Here is a 15748-nt window from a genome sequence, read left to right as displayed (position 1 = left end):
CTGGTGGAAGGCGTTAACGCGCGGGCGACGAGGAATTCGGTGGTGGCATTTAAGTTGGCGAACATAAAAAAATGTTGAAACCCTTTTACCGCGTGTGCTCGTCGGTTTGTCTAACGGTTTTCCGCGAAAACCTACTGACATCTAATACGGAACGAATTTGCACTTACATGACTATATAATGCATTAACACTTTAACGCCGAACGACGATTATGCTCGAGTATGCGATAATGTTGTTGTCTCCTCCAGACGTCTACTGAACCGAGCGCCAGGCATAACCACCGACCGTCGTCCCGTATTCAACGACTAGTGTAGCTCTTGACAATAATGATTTCCATTGTGTACAATGCCGGGTAAACGGTTCCATGTACGGGCGTGCCGTTGAATCGCATACCAAAAACGTCGTGTCGTAAACGCAAATAAAAAAAAAAAATCGGTTACCCTCAACAATTTTATAACTGTAAAAAATCTATAAAAAAAAAATAAAAAAAAAGCCAATATAGTGTGTTTGGGTCAAAGTGGGGACGATGCATATCGAGGCGGGGAGGTCACAGGTCTACGGAAATGATTATAACTGAAAATGATAAAATCACTTTCAAATAAACTCTTCGATGCGAATCTGTCGATCGATACTAATAAGACTATTTTTAAAAAAGTTAAGAGCGTCGTATTTTTAGTTTAAAAAATGTAAATCTGTTTGGTGTTATTCGATTCTAAATGGAAAAAGGTGAACTTTTTAAATTTGTTTCCCAATAATATTTTTTCAGGTACGATTTCTGATCTATGGACTTGCTATATGAAGAAATCGGTTAATAGGCTTAAAAGATTACGTGGGTGCAGACAGAAAAAAACAAATTATAATCAAAAAAACATTATTGTAAAAACAGTTCCCTCGCAGTACCGTATCAAAGCTAAATTACTATACGTGGGATTTCAGAGTTAAGCAAATATGTTCTTATTAGACTGATTTTCTTTATCTATAGTCTGCTTAAAATCATAGTGAATCGGTATTGTTACTTAAGAGTACCTGCATTTACAATAAGAACATTTGAATTGGTAATTTTTGTCAAAGACTTGGCTTCTCGACAATACTTAATAATTGAACGTCCAATAATGTGAATTAAACATTTTTTATTTTATTTTCAATTATTACCTGGTGGTTATAATTTAATATGATTTTTTAAAACTGTACCTCACATTTGTGGTAGCTAACACGTTTATAGTTGACGACACGCATATCATTGTTGGTCTACTTTTAATATAGCGAAGTCCGCTAAAGAGTAAATAGGTGTTATACTAAAATGTTTTTTCAAATCGAGAACAAAATAATATTTTACCTTTTTTGACGATACGCGACTAGTGTGGGGAGATTTTTGATGCAATATACAACAGATAACTGTTATATACTGTCTGTTTCCTTTCGAGTTTCTGTAGTAAATTTTATAAACGTATATAAAACGACCGGACTTGGGAGCTATCCGATCGGAAACGTACGTACCGGAGGCGTTTCCGGTGGACGTGGTATGATTTACTGCTAAACTACGCGGAAGTTATATTTATACCGGATGTGGCATCGTCTTCCACGTCTCATCGATCTGGGTTTTAGTACGAAGGTGCAGAGTGAGGATGTAAAAAAAAAAAATATTGGCACGACGTTGTTGACACACTCATGGGACACTAAAAGCGTTATATAACGTTTATTTATACATTAAGCCACCTCCGCTCCGCCTTCTTGTTCCACGATAGTTTTCCTAACCACGATATTTTATTTATTTCGTTCTATTTTCTCGAAATGGCGTTATTTGGTCTCCGAGCGGAAATCTAGCAATCCTTAGCGCCAATTGCCATAACGTGTGTGCATTTCTATGGGCGTGTGGATCGAAAGAAATAAATGAAAAACGTGTCTTTTATAAGAAAACGCTAACAGCACATTGATGCAATCAATAGCTACGGGGGTCGACCATAGCAAAACCAATTTCGCCGTCACCGCCAATTTCATAAACCCTCTGGGAATGTTTACAAACCGTGTATAGTAGCATAATTAAAACTATCGTCTGCTCAACTGCCGGTACATTTACACCTAATAAACTACCAAACATTTGTTTTAAATGCATTATACATTTCTATAAAGATATCAAACAAGCGGATATTTATTTTGTAATTCATTACCGACAAATGTTTATTACCGTTGAGAAGTTTAAAATTATGCCAAAAGTTAATAACTGTGTTAACATGCAAGTGCTGTTAAACGAGACATAACAGAGCATACATATTCCTTCTTTGACAGCCTTTGGATGATAAATAATTTAATATTCGCAATATTAGTAACTATAATATATTACACTTTCCAATGGAATTTCTGACGACGTCGACAATGAAAAATAAATCTGCACGAGCAACGGTTGCATTAGTAATAGTTGTATATTTCACAAACGAAGGCAATATATTATCTTTAACGCTCGAGCGTTTACCGTATTTGCTTCTTCTTTTATTTCGAAGAGGCAATAACAAAACGAGATACGGAAAGCAGTTTTCCAATTTGCTACAGTAATGCAATACAGATGTACGCCTTTGCACTTACCCAACATTCTATTATATTTACGCCAAATTAAAAATTTATCTCCTAACCTTTTGTTATTAAATTCAGTTATATTAATTTGGGTGTTTGAAACGTATTGTTTAACTGTATCGCTCAACAGGAATTCTGTTTTGTTTTATTCTGTAGTTTTTACAAAAGACAAGTTACGGTTCGATCAAAAATTTGTCGATAATCGATATCGCCTTCTGTCGTGGACCGACTAAGTTATATTACTCTAAGACTTATTAGATTATATCACGGATGATCATTTATTTTACTCGAGCTATGGATAATCCTTGATCTGTCAATCGCGAACAGAAACTTTTTTAACTTAAATTTACGATGGATTGACGAAGAAATGGCCGGTCGTTTGGTTGTCAAAAACTATTTGACAATAGTTGAATGTAAACTTTGATTTAAAAAAAAAATCCTCATTAAAATACGTTGGAATTCTAATAAAAAACTACTTACAATGTACTATATTTTTTTGTAAAAAAAACGGAGCTGTGTACTATTTTAATGTACGATAAATTATTTTACTTCTGAACCCATTTTTCTATGTACCCATTTTTATTTGTCCAAGAAACAACTAATTAGATTTTATTAGCGTTATTGTTCGACAAATCTTTTAAAATGATGTTGCTGAGCAAACTTTATCCAAATCATTTGAATAACATAATCAAGAAATAAAATATGAAATTCAGTTCTACCAACGTCATGTATACGCTTTATAAATTAAATTAGTATTTGCTGGGGGAAATCGTGGCGTGCCTGGATCGCGTGTTTTCCATTTCATATCTACGATGCGAATTTCGATGTTCGTGAATTCCGCCATAATAAATAATTTTTTAAAATATTTTTGTCGAAAACGCGTCTCATAAACCGGAAATCCATAGGGACATCCCGCTTGTAATTTTTAAACTTTTTTTTCAATTTCAAGGTTCTGATTTAGGTCTGTATAAAATGGGCTGATTATACTCACAATGACATAATAAGCTCAGAAGTATAGAGAGGTATGTAAAACTTTTGATTACATTAGGCTAGTCTATTTCGTTCTATACTTCTAAAGAAGCATACATTCGTGTGGGTTTTTTTCTTTAAAAAAAAAAAAAAAAATAAAACACATTTCGTTGGAGTAATTTTTCCTAGTGGAATGGTTCAGGCTACAAAACTCTTGAAACCGTGGTAGTTGTAAAATACTGAGCTAAAACTAGAAAAAAATTACACTAATACGAGTACAATATTTTATTAAACCGACTCCCACAGTGTAATTCACAACCGCTCTTGTCTGTTTCTTTCTGTGTGCTATGTGCTATACCTCGGGGATTCTCCGTTAAATACGTACAAAACTAATGCGTGTTTTTAATAAATAACAAATTGTAAAAACGGGTAAACAAATCTCACATCTGAACAATGTTATGGTTTCACTATCATTATCATTTTGACGATATTGATATTTTTATACATTTGGTACGATTATAGTTTTTGACCATCTCTGAAGATACTTTAATATTACTACTACAGTATGTATATTTTACGGGTGTGTATTGGACGGTATGTTTAAAGAAACAAAAATGCGCCAATGGTAATTATTCGAAATCTCGGGAACAGGTGTTGCACAATCCAATGTTGGGGTTTCTGAGCGTTTGTACACAACTCATCACACGTTTACACGAAACGGACCACCACGGTCGCCATTTTCCGGTCATATTATTTAAATGAGACAAGGATAAGTTGACACGTTTTTCAATAGGCGGTGGTCGTTGCCGCCGTCTGTGTGCGAGCTGCGACCCTATCCCCAAAGAGCCTGGGCGTGTATATGTATGTGTGTGTGTGTGTACACATACTTAAACTCGGCATTGTATGTGTTTTTCCCCTTTTTATTTATTTATTTTATTTTTTGCTTGTAAAAACGCAAAGCTCGAAATTAATATTTCCCTTCGCCCAGCACAAAACAACACACACACACACACACACACAGAAAAAAAATGTATACAAATAAAATACCGAACCGTAAAAAAAGCAGCTCCTGTATGTATAATATATACGTGTACATGTTGTTATTTACATATATCCGACGCCCGTGGTTGTAGAATAGAAGCGAAATATTGAAAATAGTAATCGACCCGCAGACCCTCGCTTACATTTGCATGAATAATAATAAAAAAAAGTAAAGATAAAATGAATTGATATTTCTTATTCAAACGGTATCTATAATATGCGTGTCGGGATATTCTCGCGGAATGTGTTCTTTGAAAAATATAATATATATATACACTCGTTATATACGTTTGTACAACTTCTTTTCTCGTGTGGCCTTTTTACATTCGACTGATTAAACCTATCCCTGAGTGTAATCGCAAAATATATATACCTGAATTATAAATACCTACTTCTTGTGCCGATCCGTATATATTATATTTTGTGCATACATTGTTGTCGGCGGCATGTAAATTACTATATTATATTAAGTGACCCATTTAACGCAAGACACTCTATTTTCTAGGAAAATAATTAAAATTGTTTAGTTGGTTGTTAAAATATGTGCATTTATGTTGTACAATTATTTAAAATTACCAAATATTTTTTATTTTGGTATTTTTCGTATTCACTTTTGAAATTCAAATGGAAACGTATGTAAAAAAGAATAATTTGCTGAAAATGTTGACTGGTCGATAACAGTTTTTAATAATTTAGGACTGAAGTGGAGTGCGATTCAGAAATGCGCGCATAAAAAAATAATACTTCATTCGACTCTACTTCTCGTCCTAAACTTTAAAACTTTAGGGTTTTTGAGCAAATAATTTTTCTTTTAAACAATTAATAAAATATACACTTTCTTATTAAAGTTTCAAAAGTTGATAGCGCTCTGGGAAATACTCATAAAGATAAATATTTAGTGATTTTATAGTATTGTAAGAATGTAATTATTTTCTTAGAAAGTGAGTGTCTTGCGTTAAATGATTCACCCGGTACATATTTAAGTATATTTGCAGTTTGTGTAATCATGCAGACATTATATGTTTTTTTTTTTGTACTTTCAGGCGGAAATATGGAGCGTTTTTATCGCCATCCTAAGGAAATCTGTGAGAAACCTGCAGGCCTGCACCGATGTCAGATTAATCGAGCTAGTAGTGAACAGGCTGGCAAATGCCGACACCGTAGTAGCAGGTAATGTAAAAAAAAGTTTGCTATTTTATATTAATTAAAAGATCATTAATATCAATTTCTGTATAACAGTAATATTTTCTACCTATTGAAACTCCAATGTATGGAGACATCTCGTGTTAGTTTATAAAGTTTCTCTATTTTCCAAAGTCTTTCAAAAATATAAAAAATGTATTTTATCCAATTTAATTTTATAGTTTTCAAAGTATAATTTATTAAGAGTTTTATTATTGTCACTATGGTCTTTAACTTAACGCTAAACCTAACATTTATAACTTCATTTTTATTTTTTAAAGACTAATCTGTTGCAATGATAATTAACGATTTGTTTTTTAAATATATAGTAGGTATACTTAGTTAGCGGGTACTTTGTTTGATTTATATAGTTTACCACCTAGGTAACGAGTCGCCAATTCGAAGGGACAATTTCCCTTCGTTATCGTTTCTGGTCAAGTTTATTAGATTATCAAGTTAATCCTTAATGTCAAGTTGATCTAATAAATACTAAAGAAGATGCACATTAGTATATTTCTGTGCAACCGACTAAGTTTGTCAAGCTGAAGGTTGGCACTTTATAAACTCTCTAGTTAAAATTTTTTAACATGTGATTAGAGTATGATTTCAGTTAAGTAAATCTTATCCGGACTTGCATTTGCCAGTAATTAATATTGTCATGTCATAAGTTTATTTTTAGCTGCTGATTTGAACATTGCATCTTTTAAGCTTAAACTTGTAGCATCAGATTTGTATTTAAATAATATAAGCTTTTATGTCTTCGTACAATTATATTTTTATTGACGTTTCCATTATACTATGATATTGATATACGAAGCTTTTAACAAAGACGGGCCAATTATACCTTTTGACAGTATTTACAATCTAAGATTTTTTCTTGTTTTCCATTGGTAAACAAGTCCTTTTAGAAATCGAGAAAAACTCGAGAACATTATAACAACATGCTGTCATTGATTTCGTATTTGACGTGGGAGATGAAGTTTTAAAAATAAAGAACAATAATAAATTGTCAACCATCTCCAGACTTAATCATTATTTTTATTTTAATAACTTATGTATAGTAAACCCTAATTGATCGTTCAACGTTTTGTTTTGTACTTACATTTATTATTTTGATTCTTCCCATAAAGTATCTAGACCACAATGTTCAATAGAGGTTAGCCTTTAAAAAAAACCTATGAAGTTTGAATAGTTGCTTCCTTGTTTTGAAATAAAACGTATGAAAATGTTTTTTAACATTTCAAAATGTGTATATGTAACAATTAGTTATAAATAATACATTATGTTTTCAGATCTTTTAATCGACATGCTTGGAGTACTGGCCAGTTTCAGTATTACAGTAAAAGAATTAAAACTATTATTGGGTTCTATGAAGGCTATAAACGGAAAATGGGTAAGTAAACAGTAATATATTTAATCTTAAATTTGTATCAATTATTTTCAGAAATGCGCGTGCTTCAGGTTGTATAAAATTCACTTTAGTTTATGTTTTTTCACAGTATAAGACAATACTCCAGTTTTTATTTTTTGTATTATTTTACAAAACTATCAACTCTTAATATTTATATAGTTTAATTACTATTAAGTTACTAAAGCTTAAATTTTAAGACTGTTGGAGGGTGGAGTGTAGTATTTCTATTTTATCTGTGCGCGTTACTCTACCGCACTTCACCTTTCGTCCTAAACTTTGAGCTCAATCATTTTAAAAGATTAAAGCGGTATAAAATACATTGCGCATTTCACCAATATTAATCGCGACCCATGATATATACACTACAAAGTAAAATCGTTTTTTGATTTTGTCGAGTTGGCCAAAAGATTCCGTAAACGATTATCTGTAGGACAATTAATGTAATTCGATTTTGTCATTCAATACTTGTTTGCTGTTCGCGTATGCAAGCGTTCCCCTTTCAGAAACGACAAGGTTTTCGAACGGATTAATTTCCTACTGTGTGTGTACCTTTAAACGAACTTTGTCGTAGATTCGTTGCGGTAATGACTCCTCCGTTGTTGCCTTCATAGTCCGTAACCGTTCGTCGAGCATGGTGGTCGCCCTAACGGGGCGAGGTTACGACTTACACCGACTTGTTGTCACTTTAATTTGTTTATATCTCGCCGGGTTTATGGTTTATACGTCTCGATTACAAAACGAAACGGAAATCCCATTGGCACGGTAACTTAAATACCAACTTTGTCCGTATACCTCCAGTCATTACCGATTTTCAGGCCTTACTAGCACACGGCCGACCGGCTTAACGAGGGTTCAATACAATACCGGGTGGTTCGTTTCGGTGCACACGAACTGCGCCCCAAATGGCAGGTAGCTAAAATATTTACACGAAGTGCGCTTAGAAATCAAATTTGGGTAACTAAAAAAATGATCAAGGTCTCTCAAACTATACGGATATCAAGTCAAACTTAATTTTATATAGTATGTTATGTTATGGTCTAGATTATGTGTCTTGGATTATCTATCAGTTTCCACTGATTTTCTTTTAAGAAAACTATGAAGTTGTTGACAATTCGTATTTGTGCACTAATCGATTTTCATGATTATGATCATATTACTATCACTTATTTAAAAAATCGATATTATAACTTTACAGTGAACGTGTAATATTATTTATATACTGCGCACTACACTTGCCATAATAACTACAAAGATTAGTAAAGTTGTAATAATTTGTTTTTTTTTTTTAATAGCTTTTAACCAATTTTATAGCTATTTTTGTAAAACGTAGTCGTATTTAAAATAAATAAAATATTTTTCTGATCTAAATTGTTTACAACTGGAAGTCGATTAGTCAACATATCAGCAAATTATTCTGCTTTTAAAAAGTTAACTAATTCATATGTTCCCATTTAAGTTTCAAAAATCTACAGCGCTCTGGAAAAATAAAAAAAAATGTAAACTATATCAAGTATTTGGTAATTTTATTTGTATTGAATAATAACATAAATAAAAATTGTTTCAAAAAAAAAAACATATAAAATTATAATTATTTCCCAATGTTTCGGTCTTACTTTAAATAGACCACCCTGTATGTACTATAACACTAAGTTCGAATGGCGTTTATTAAAACCTTGTTTTATAGTTTTTAATTTCGAGACTACCGCTTTGGTGTTTACGTGTCTGGCTGATTTGACAAGAACCTAGGACAGATTTATCCGCCTCGATTATTCGAACACGCGAACCCCAAAAGTAAACATTACAACTTACAATAGTAGCCCTGTTACCATTTGCCAATACAATACTTAATACTATACGCACGTGTACCACCCCTGAGTTGCTGTTTGGTCACGCTTTCGTTCATTTTATTGTGCGCTAGTGTAAAGTAATGTAAGCAAATCATTCGAGTGTTTATTCAGATCCGATTTTCAATTATTCATCTATACCTACCAAAATAAAAATACTTATCAATAATGAAAAAGAACGTTCTACTGACGGGCTACCGAGCGTTGTTGTGTGAGCACATTTCAAGTATACAGTATACACTTATACATGCTATACATTGTACATGTACTAAACCCGAACAACTCGGTAATCTATATGAAGTATTCGGAAATAAAATATCTTCTACAGCATCACAGTTGTAGCTACATATATATATATATATATATATATATATATATATATATATATATATATATGTGTGTGTGTGTTATATACATGTAGACTCAGGCATTAGCGAGACGGAAGTTTGATAGATGTTTCAGAAACAGCGTGTGTGTCAAAAGTTTTCAATGGTTGTCGCATACGATTTAATATTATTATACAATTTTCTTACTACATCTTATCTCTTGTTCAAATTTCGCACATGCTTCTCGTGAGGAATCTACCTCATGTTGTTAAATTAAATGCTTCAAAAGAAATAAATCACAAACTCATTACGATTGATTGAAATTATTTAATCAATTTAAAGGCTTGTTTCGTTCGGGTGAAAATATTTACCTCCTACGTTTTGATATTTGTGTTTTTTTTGTGGATTTATTTTGCCGAATTTCAACTTTTTATGAAGAAAAAAAAAATATTGAACCCAATAAAATTATATTATCAATATTTTATGTTGTTTAGTATTTGACGGTTATTTTTTTTCATGTTACTTTAAAATAAAACATCGACAAAAATATAGCACAACACATATTTAATATTGTAAAATGTACATAATACGCGTGCGCACAAAATAAAATGTAAAAAATATGTAATTTATAAACAAAAATATTTTTTTATAAAAGAATATATTTCATTCGTTCGTTCTATCACAAAACAATATTATATTGAAACTCAATACAATATGTAAAAAGTTTATCTCGCCAAAGTGTGTCACTAAATTAAAATTACCTAATTTCCGAATAAACAGTTTGCCGGTTGTTCTTCACTATGTACTATAAATCACTCAGTTCCAACTTGCACTAGCGATACATTAACGGCGTTCATCCTCACAATGTGATATATGTATGTGCTCAACAACAGTTTGTACGTGTAATTCTCATATTAATTGTCGGTAAGGGTATGCCGATAAGTCTTAACACTGTTGTTTTATTCAATTTCAAACTAGAATTGTAAATAACTGCGTGAAAGGCTTTATATCCGTCGTAAATACCGACTAGAAGTCTTGATACGATGGCTTTTATTTAAAATTTTTAATACAATATTTATCATAAAAGTCATGAAAATCAAAATCCAAACAAAATTGATAATTAAACAAATTGTGTTATCTATTTATCAAAATTTGATTAGGACCAAATCGTGCTTTTACACATACTTGCAAAACCCCCCATCAAATTTCACTTTTGTATTTTTTTATATTATTGGCGAGTATAATTAATTTGTATTACTTGTTATAATGTACATCAAAAGTAAACATTACTGAAGGTTTTAACTGGCCGATATTACACAGGACACATTTTGTTTTATGTTATTAATTGATTATACACATTTTCCTAAAATAAACTTTTATGACTAGAATGTGAATGTCGTGTCATAGTTTATTTATGACATCAAAGTTGACAAACTATAAGCTCATAAATTTTAATTTTTAATTTTACAGTTAGCCTTTGTCTAGGTAGCTGTTGTCTCTAAAGTACACTACAAAACTATGTCCTATGTTATAATATACATGCGATTGTTGTATCTCATCAATGAATCTAATTAGAAAAATGTTTAAATGAGTACATTGTTGCTAATAAATAATAATTGATTAATTAAAAGTTATATACTTTTAAGGGGTGTAGTGTATGCAAAATACGTACATGTGTGCTCTGAAATTAAGACGTTGCCTATCTATTATTGTTTACACGATTTCTTTATGATAAATATATCCTTTATTTACGTAAACTGCCGAAAAAAAATATTATATGGCAATTCTCGATTATTTAGGCAGTATTAAAAAAAAATTATGTTGTCATAATTATAGTAGGTATTATAGAGTATTTATTTTTTATGTCGACGAATGATTTTTACAAAACACTTGCACTGTCGTGTTACTTAAAAGCAAAAAAACCACCACAACAGTCCTTTGCGTGACATCGCCGTAAATATAAGTTAGGTTACTTAACAGCATTTATTTTTATATCTTTTGTCTGCAGATATCTTTTCTCTGACTTTTATTTCTAGGTGTATTAAAAATACAATACGGTTTATTTCGCAAGATGGGGTTGTCGATTTAAAAATTAAGTTTACAAACGTTTCATTTTTCATAACGCTGTATTCATATTTTTTCAATAATGATATTATGCGATGGTCTCGTTTGTTCCGTCATCGAATGTACAATAATATCACAAAAATAATGTAGTAGTGTCAAGTACTTAAATGTTTTCAAAAGAATATAGTACATATATATATATATATATATATAGAAGTGAAAGATATGATAATAAATACAGAATGATGTAGTATATTCTTTTGAAAAACATTTAACTATTATAACAAATATAATGCATGTATATTAACTATGTTAATTTTAATTACAAAGTTAAAACTCGCAATATTTGAAAGAAAATCTCACGGCGAATGTTGGATTTAAGAGAGACCAGAACACGGGAGAATATGAAAAAGGGACTAACCAGGAAGTAAGAGATATCCTAGAAGACGTGGACTGAGTTGCAACAATGAAAAGTAGGAGGATAAGTTGGGCAAGTCATGTGTATGGCGGGGACAATCCCAATTAATCAGAGAAGTCACAAAATGGATGGTGGAGAGAAAAGATCGTTTAGGCCGCCCAAGGCAGAGATGGGCGGATAGAGTACAGAGCGACTTTAACATGTTAGGAAGAAACAATAGAGAGAAATGGCTGTTCGCGAGGAAAGGCCTAAATAGCCTATAATTAGCCTACAGAAAAAAAACTTAAAACTTAAATTCATCAAGAGCAATTCAATAATCACTTTTCAAATATTTGAGGTTTATTATTATTAGAGTATTGTTTTTCAAAACTTTTTAGGCCTTTTTTTTACACAGTTGTGCAATATTAATTGTTCCTTTTTTTTTTCTCTATGTTTATCTTAACACTGATACTATACAGGGCTGGTCCTGCGGTTGTTGTGTTAAGGGTACAATGTAAAAACAAGTATACTTGGCATACGTGTTTTTAATTCGTATATTAAACGAGTTAACTTAATTAATACTATGTACTTCATTTATGCGTAAATTAGTTGTATACAAACAAAATGTTTTGTAAATCAATTCAAGTGTTTGCATACAAACGTAAAACGAACTGTATTTGCACATATTTTGTTTATTTAATTGTAAATACCGGGTCTCGCCCTTCCTTTATTGTTAACTAATTATCAAAGAGACTTGCAAATAATAGTTCATTTATTTTTTAATTGACACCGACTTTGTGTTGCCTTTACTAAAAAAAACATTTTTTGGTTATTAACACTGCCTGTATGTTATTACTAAGTAAACTTACTTACATTGATACTTATATAGAATATTCAATATCAATTAAGTATAAAATATTTTACATCGTATAAATCAACGTTATTAACCGAACGGGATTGCATTTGCCAATTAAATCACACAATATTAAATGCCCCTAATGTTTCGTAAATTATATATATTTTACTATAGGCGCAATACTTAAAAGGAATAAATCAAATAATTTTGATTTTAAACACCTATAAAAGTTCATTGGGCATACGAGACATTTTAACCGGAGAATACTGTGATTAAGCACTCTAAAGTTAAAGGATCATCAATTGCATTGCTCTAATTAACGTTTAGATTTTCTTTGTTACAGCCGAAACACTCGACGAAGCTTTTGAACGTTTTGCGACAAATGCCTCAGAGAAACGGACCTGACGTCTTCTTTAGTTTTCCCGGCAAAAAAGGATCAGTACGAGGAGTTTTTTACTTTCTCAAGTATTTTTTTTCTGTATGCGTGATGGCTTTTGTTTTTGTTTTAGGCTATCGTTTTACCTCCGCTGGCGAAATGGCCGCACGAAAACGGTTTTACTTTTTGCACGTGGTTTCGATTGGACCCGATTAACTCGGTGAACATAGAACGCGAAAAACCTTACTTGTACTGGTATGTGTGCAATATGCTATTAAAATTATTGTTTACCCATTTCAAAAATTAAATTTTTTTTTTCTGCCCTAAAACAGTTTTAAAACGAGCAAGGGCGTCGGGTATTCCGCTCATTTCGTCGGAAACTGTTTAGTGTTAACCTCGATGAAGATTAAAGGAAAGGGTTTCCAACATTGTGTTAAGTACGAATTTCAGCCTCGAAAGGTACTAATCCCGTTTATAATATTTGATAACAAACGAACAAGTCGCTGTAATAACTATTGTTTTTCGTGTCCTCGTAGTGGTATATGATAGCCATAGTGTACATTTATAACCGGTGGACCAAAAGCGAAATTAAATGTGTGGTCAACGGGCAGTTGGCGTCTAGCACGGAAATGGCGTGGTTCGTTTCCGCAAATGAGGTAAATATTAAAACACCGACGTATCTAACAGCTGTGCGTTGCACAGTTGGACACTGGATGAAATGTGTGGCACTTGATACAATTAAAATTATTACCATGATCTGTTTACAGCCGTTTGATAAGTGTTATATTGGTGCGACACCGGAACTGGACGAAGACCGCGTGTTTTGCGGCCAAATGTCGGCCATCTATTTATTCAGCGAAGCATTGACCACCCAACAGATTTGTGCCATTCACAGATTAGGGCCCGGATATAAAGTATGTACACCTTGAACACATGTTAAGTATACTAGGGATCCGGTTGGAGTTCTGTGCATCGTTTACATATATTCTTAAACTTTATAAGAAATATTGTTTAATCATGTATATGTTTTGCAAGCTTTAAGATTTTTGCAATCATATTCAGTTAATGTAAGTTTGAAAGTAAAATATAAATTTTTCGTTGAACTTTATCCGGATCCCCGGGGTACACCTACCCTATTATAATATTTTAGTTTAACTTACCCATAATTTTTTCAAGGCTAGTTAGTGTTTGATATCCAAGAATATTGCTTATTGCAATGTTGTTAAATGGGTTTAAAATTATTAAAAATTCATAATCACAATATTGCATTTCAACATTTTACTAGAAAAAAAATAATTGTTGAAAACCCAATCATACTTTGTATGTTGCATGAATAAGAGTAGTTAGATTGTTTTACAACTTTTTATAATAAGTTTTAGTTGTATATTTTTTAACCATGTAACTTAATAAGATTATTAGATTAAAATACATTGTTGTAATTCATTCTATTAATTTCGTGAAAAAATGTTATTTATTTTTACAGTGTCAGTTCCGCTTTGACAACGAGTGCCATTTGAGTTTACCAGAAAACCACAAAAGGGTGAGTGAATTTAAGAGCTTGAGCCAAACCGCCCAAAGCCAGAATGCAGACAATTCTAGCATGTCTCAGCACGCTGTTGATCGTTCTGTAAGATTTTGTTTGTTTTTTACGCACTTTGACTAATACTTTTTTTTACATTTAAACTAACTCTAGATTCAAGACCGATATCGTGAAATAATCTACCCTTTGTTAAGTTTTAATACTATATTTGCGAGGTATCGTTTAATTCTGAAACGCATCCTTTTATTATTTTTTTAATTTAAAATCATTCAAATAACCCGATGGTACGACTAATCTATTAATTTGAACTTTGATCTTATAAGATATCGATAAAACAATCCACTAAAAGTGTTTTTTTTTATATTAAACATCTTAGTTTTTCCGAATGAACACTGCTGCTTTTTAACTTTGTATTTTAATTCTAGTCGATTTAATAAAATTAACTTTAATTAGTTTGCGATTCATAGCCACGTTTTCTTGATCATAATTTCACAAGACGCGGTCATTTGGTTTTCATTTTTAATTTATTCAAATTATTTTTATTTATTTGAAAGTTTAATTTTCTTTGTGACACAAACATTTACAGTAATGTCTTACAGAAATTTATATACTTTATGACAGTTCCTATATTATATAAGGTAAAAATGACAATTATTTTAGCTTTCATGTGCAGCTGTTATGTTGTAATAGTGTGTCTACGTTTTATTCTTAATTTTTTTTACCAGGGTACTTATATAATATTAAGTGCATAGTATATATATAATATTTTCGGAACTGCTTTGCCGTTTTTCAATGAATAAAGACTATTAAGAATTTTACTTGCGGCTTACAAATATTTTCCTCAAAAATGATTAAACAAATAAGCATAATTGTTTTAACATTTTCAACTAATTTATGGTCTAGCTGTTGTTTAATTTGTCATATATATATTTTTAAATTGTAGTATAAAACATAAAATGGCATATTTGAGTCGACGGGTGACCGTTTTCAAAATATACAATACGAAAATATGTGTCCTTTTACTCGGCTTAACATAAAACATATTATTATAAATTTGTTGCTCATTGGTACGCTAACAAAGTATTATTATTGACAGTTAGATATTTTGTTCTGTTATACAAAGCATAATATACAATTTGTAATGATTGAACGGGTTCGCTTTATTAGCTATCGTT

At 31.5% G+C, this 15748-nt stretch overlaps 1 protein-coding gene across 6 annotated transcripts in view; it reads left to right on the top strand.

Annotated features, from left to right (window-relative positions):
* LOC126846931 (neurobeachin) overlaps positions 1-15748 on the top strand; it is a 157219-nt gene that overhangs the window by 80497 nt on the left and 60974 nt on the right. For 5 of the 6 annotated variants that reach the window (XM_050586830.1, XM_050586831.1, XM_050586829.1 and 2 more), the window contains 8 exons: positions 5621-5747; positions 7052-7152; positions 13001-13096; positions 13167-13288; positions 13366-13492; positions 13570-13689; positions 13801-13947; positions 14517-14660. In XM_050586830.1, coding sequence (XP_050442787.1) covers positions 5621-5747; positions 7052-7152; positions 13001-13096; positions 13167-13288; positions 13366-13492; positions 13570-13689; positions 13801-13947; positions 14517-14660 — 984 coding nt within the window. The remainder of the gene's footprint in view (positions 1-5620; positions 5748-7051; positions 7153-13000; positions 13097-13166; positions 13289-13365; positions 13493-13569; positions 13690-13800; positions 13948-14516; positions 14661-15748) is intronic. The other variant, XM_050586833.1, reaches the window with a different exon arrangement.

This window comes from Adelges cooleyi, unplaced genomic scaffold (assembly GCF_023614345.1).
Source record: "Adelges cooleyi isolate 19-005CV unplaced genomic scaffold, UGA_ACOO_1.1 ACOO_flye_CR_arks_rails_tigmint_CR_PRNA_9, whole genome shotgun sequence".
Classification (NCBI taxonomy): domain Eukaryota; kingdom Metazoa; phylum Arthropoda; class Insecta; order Hemiptera; family Adelgidae; genus Adelges; species Adelges cooleyi.
The sequence above is the reverse complement of the archived record's forward strand: the minus strand, read 5'-3'. Positions and strand labels throughout refer to the sequence as shown.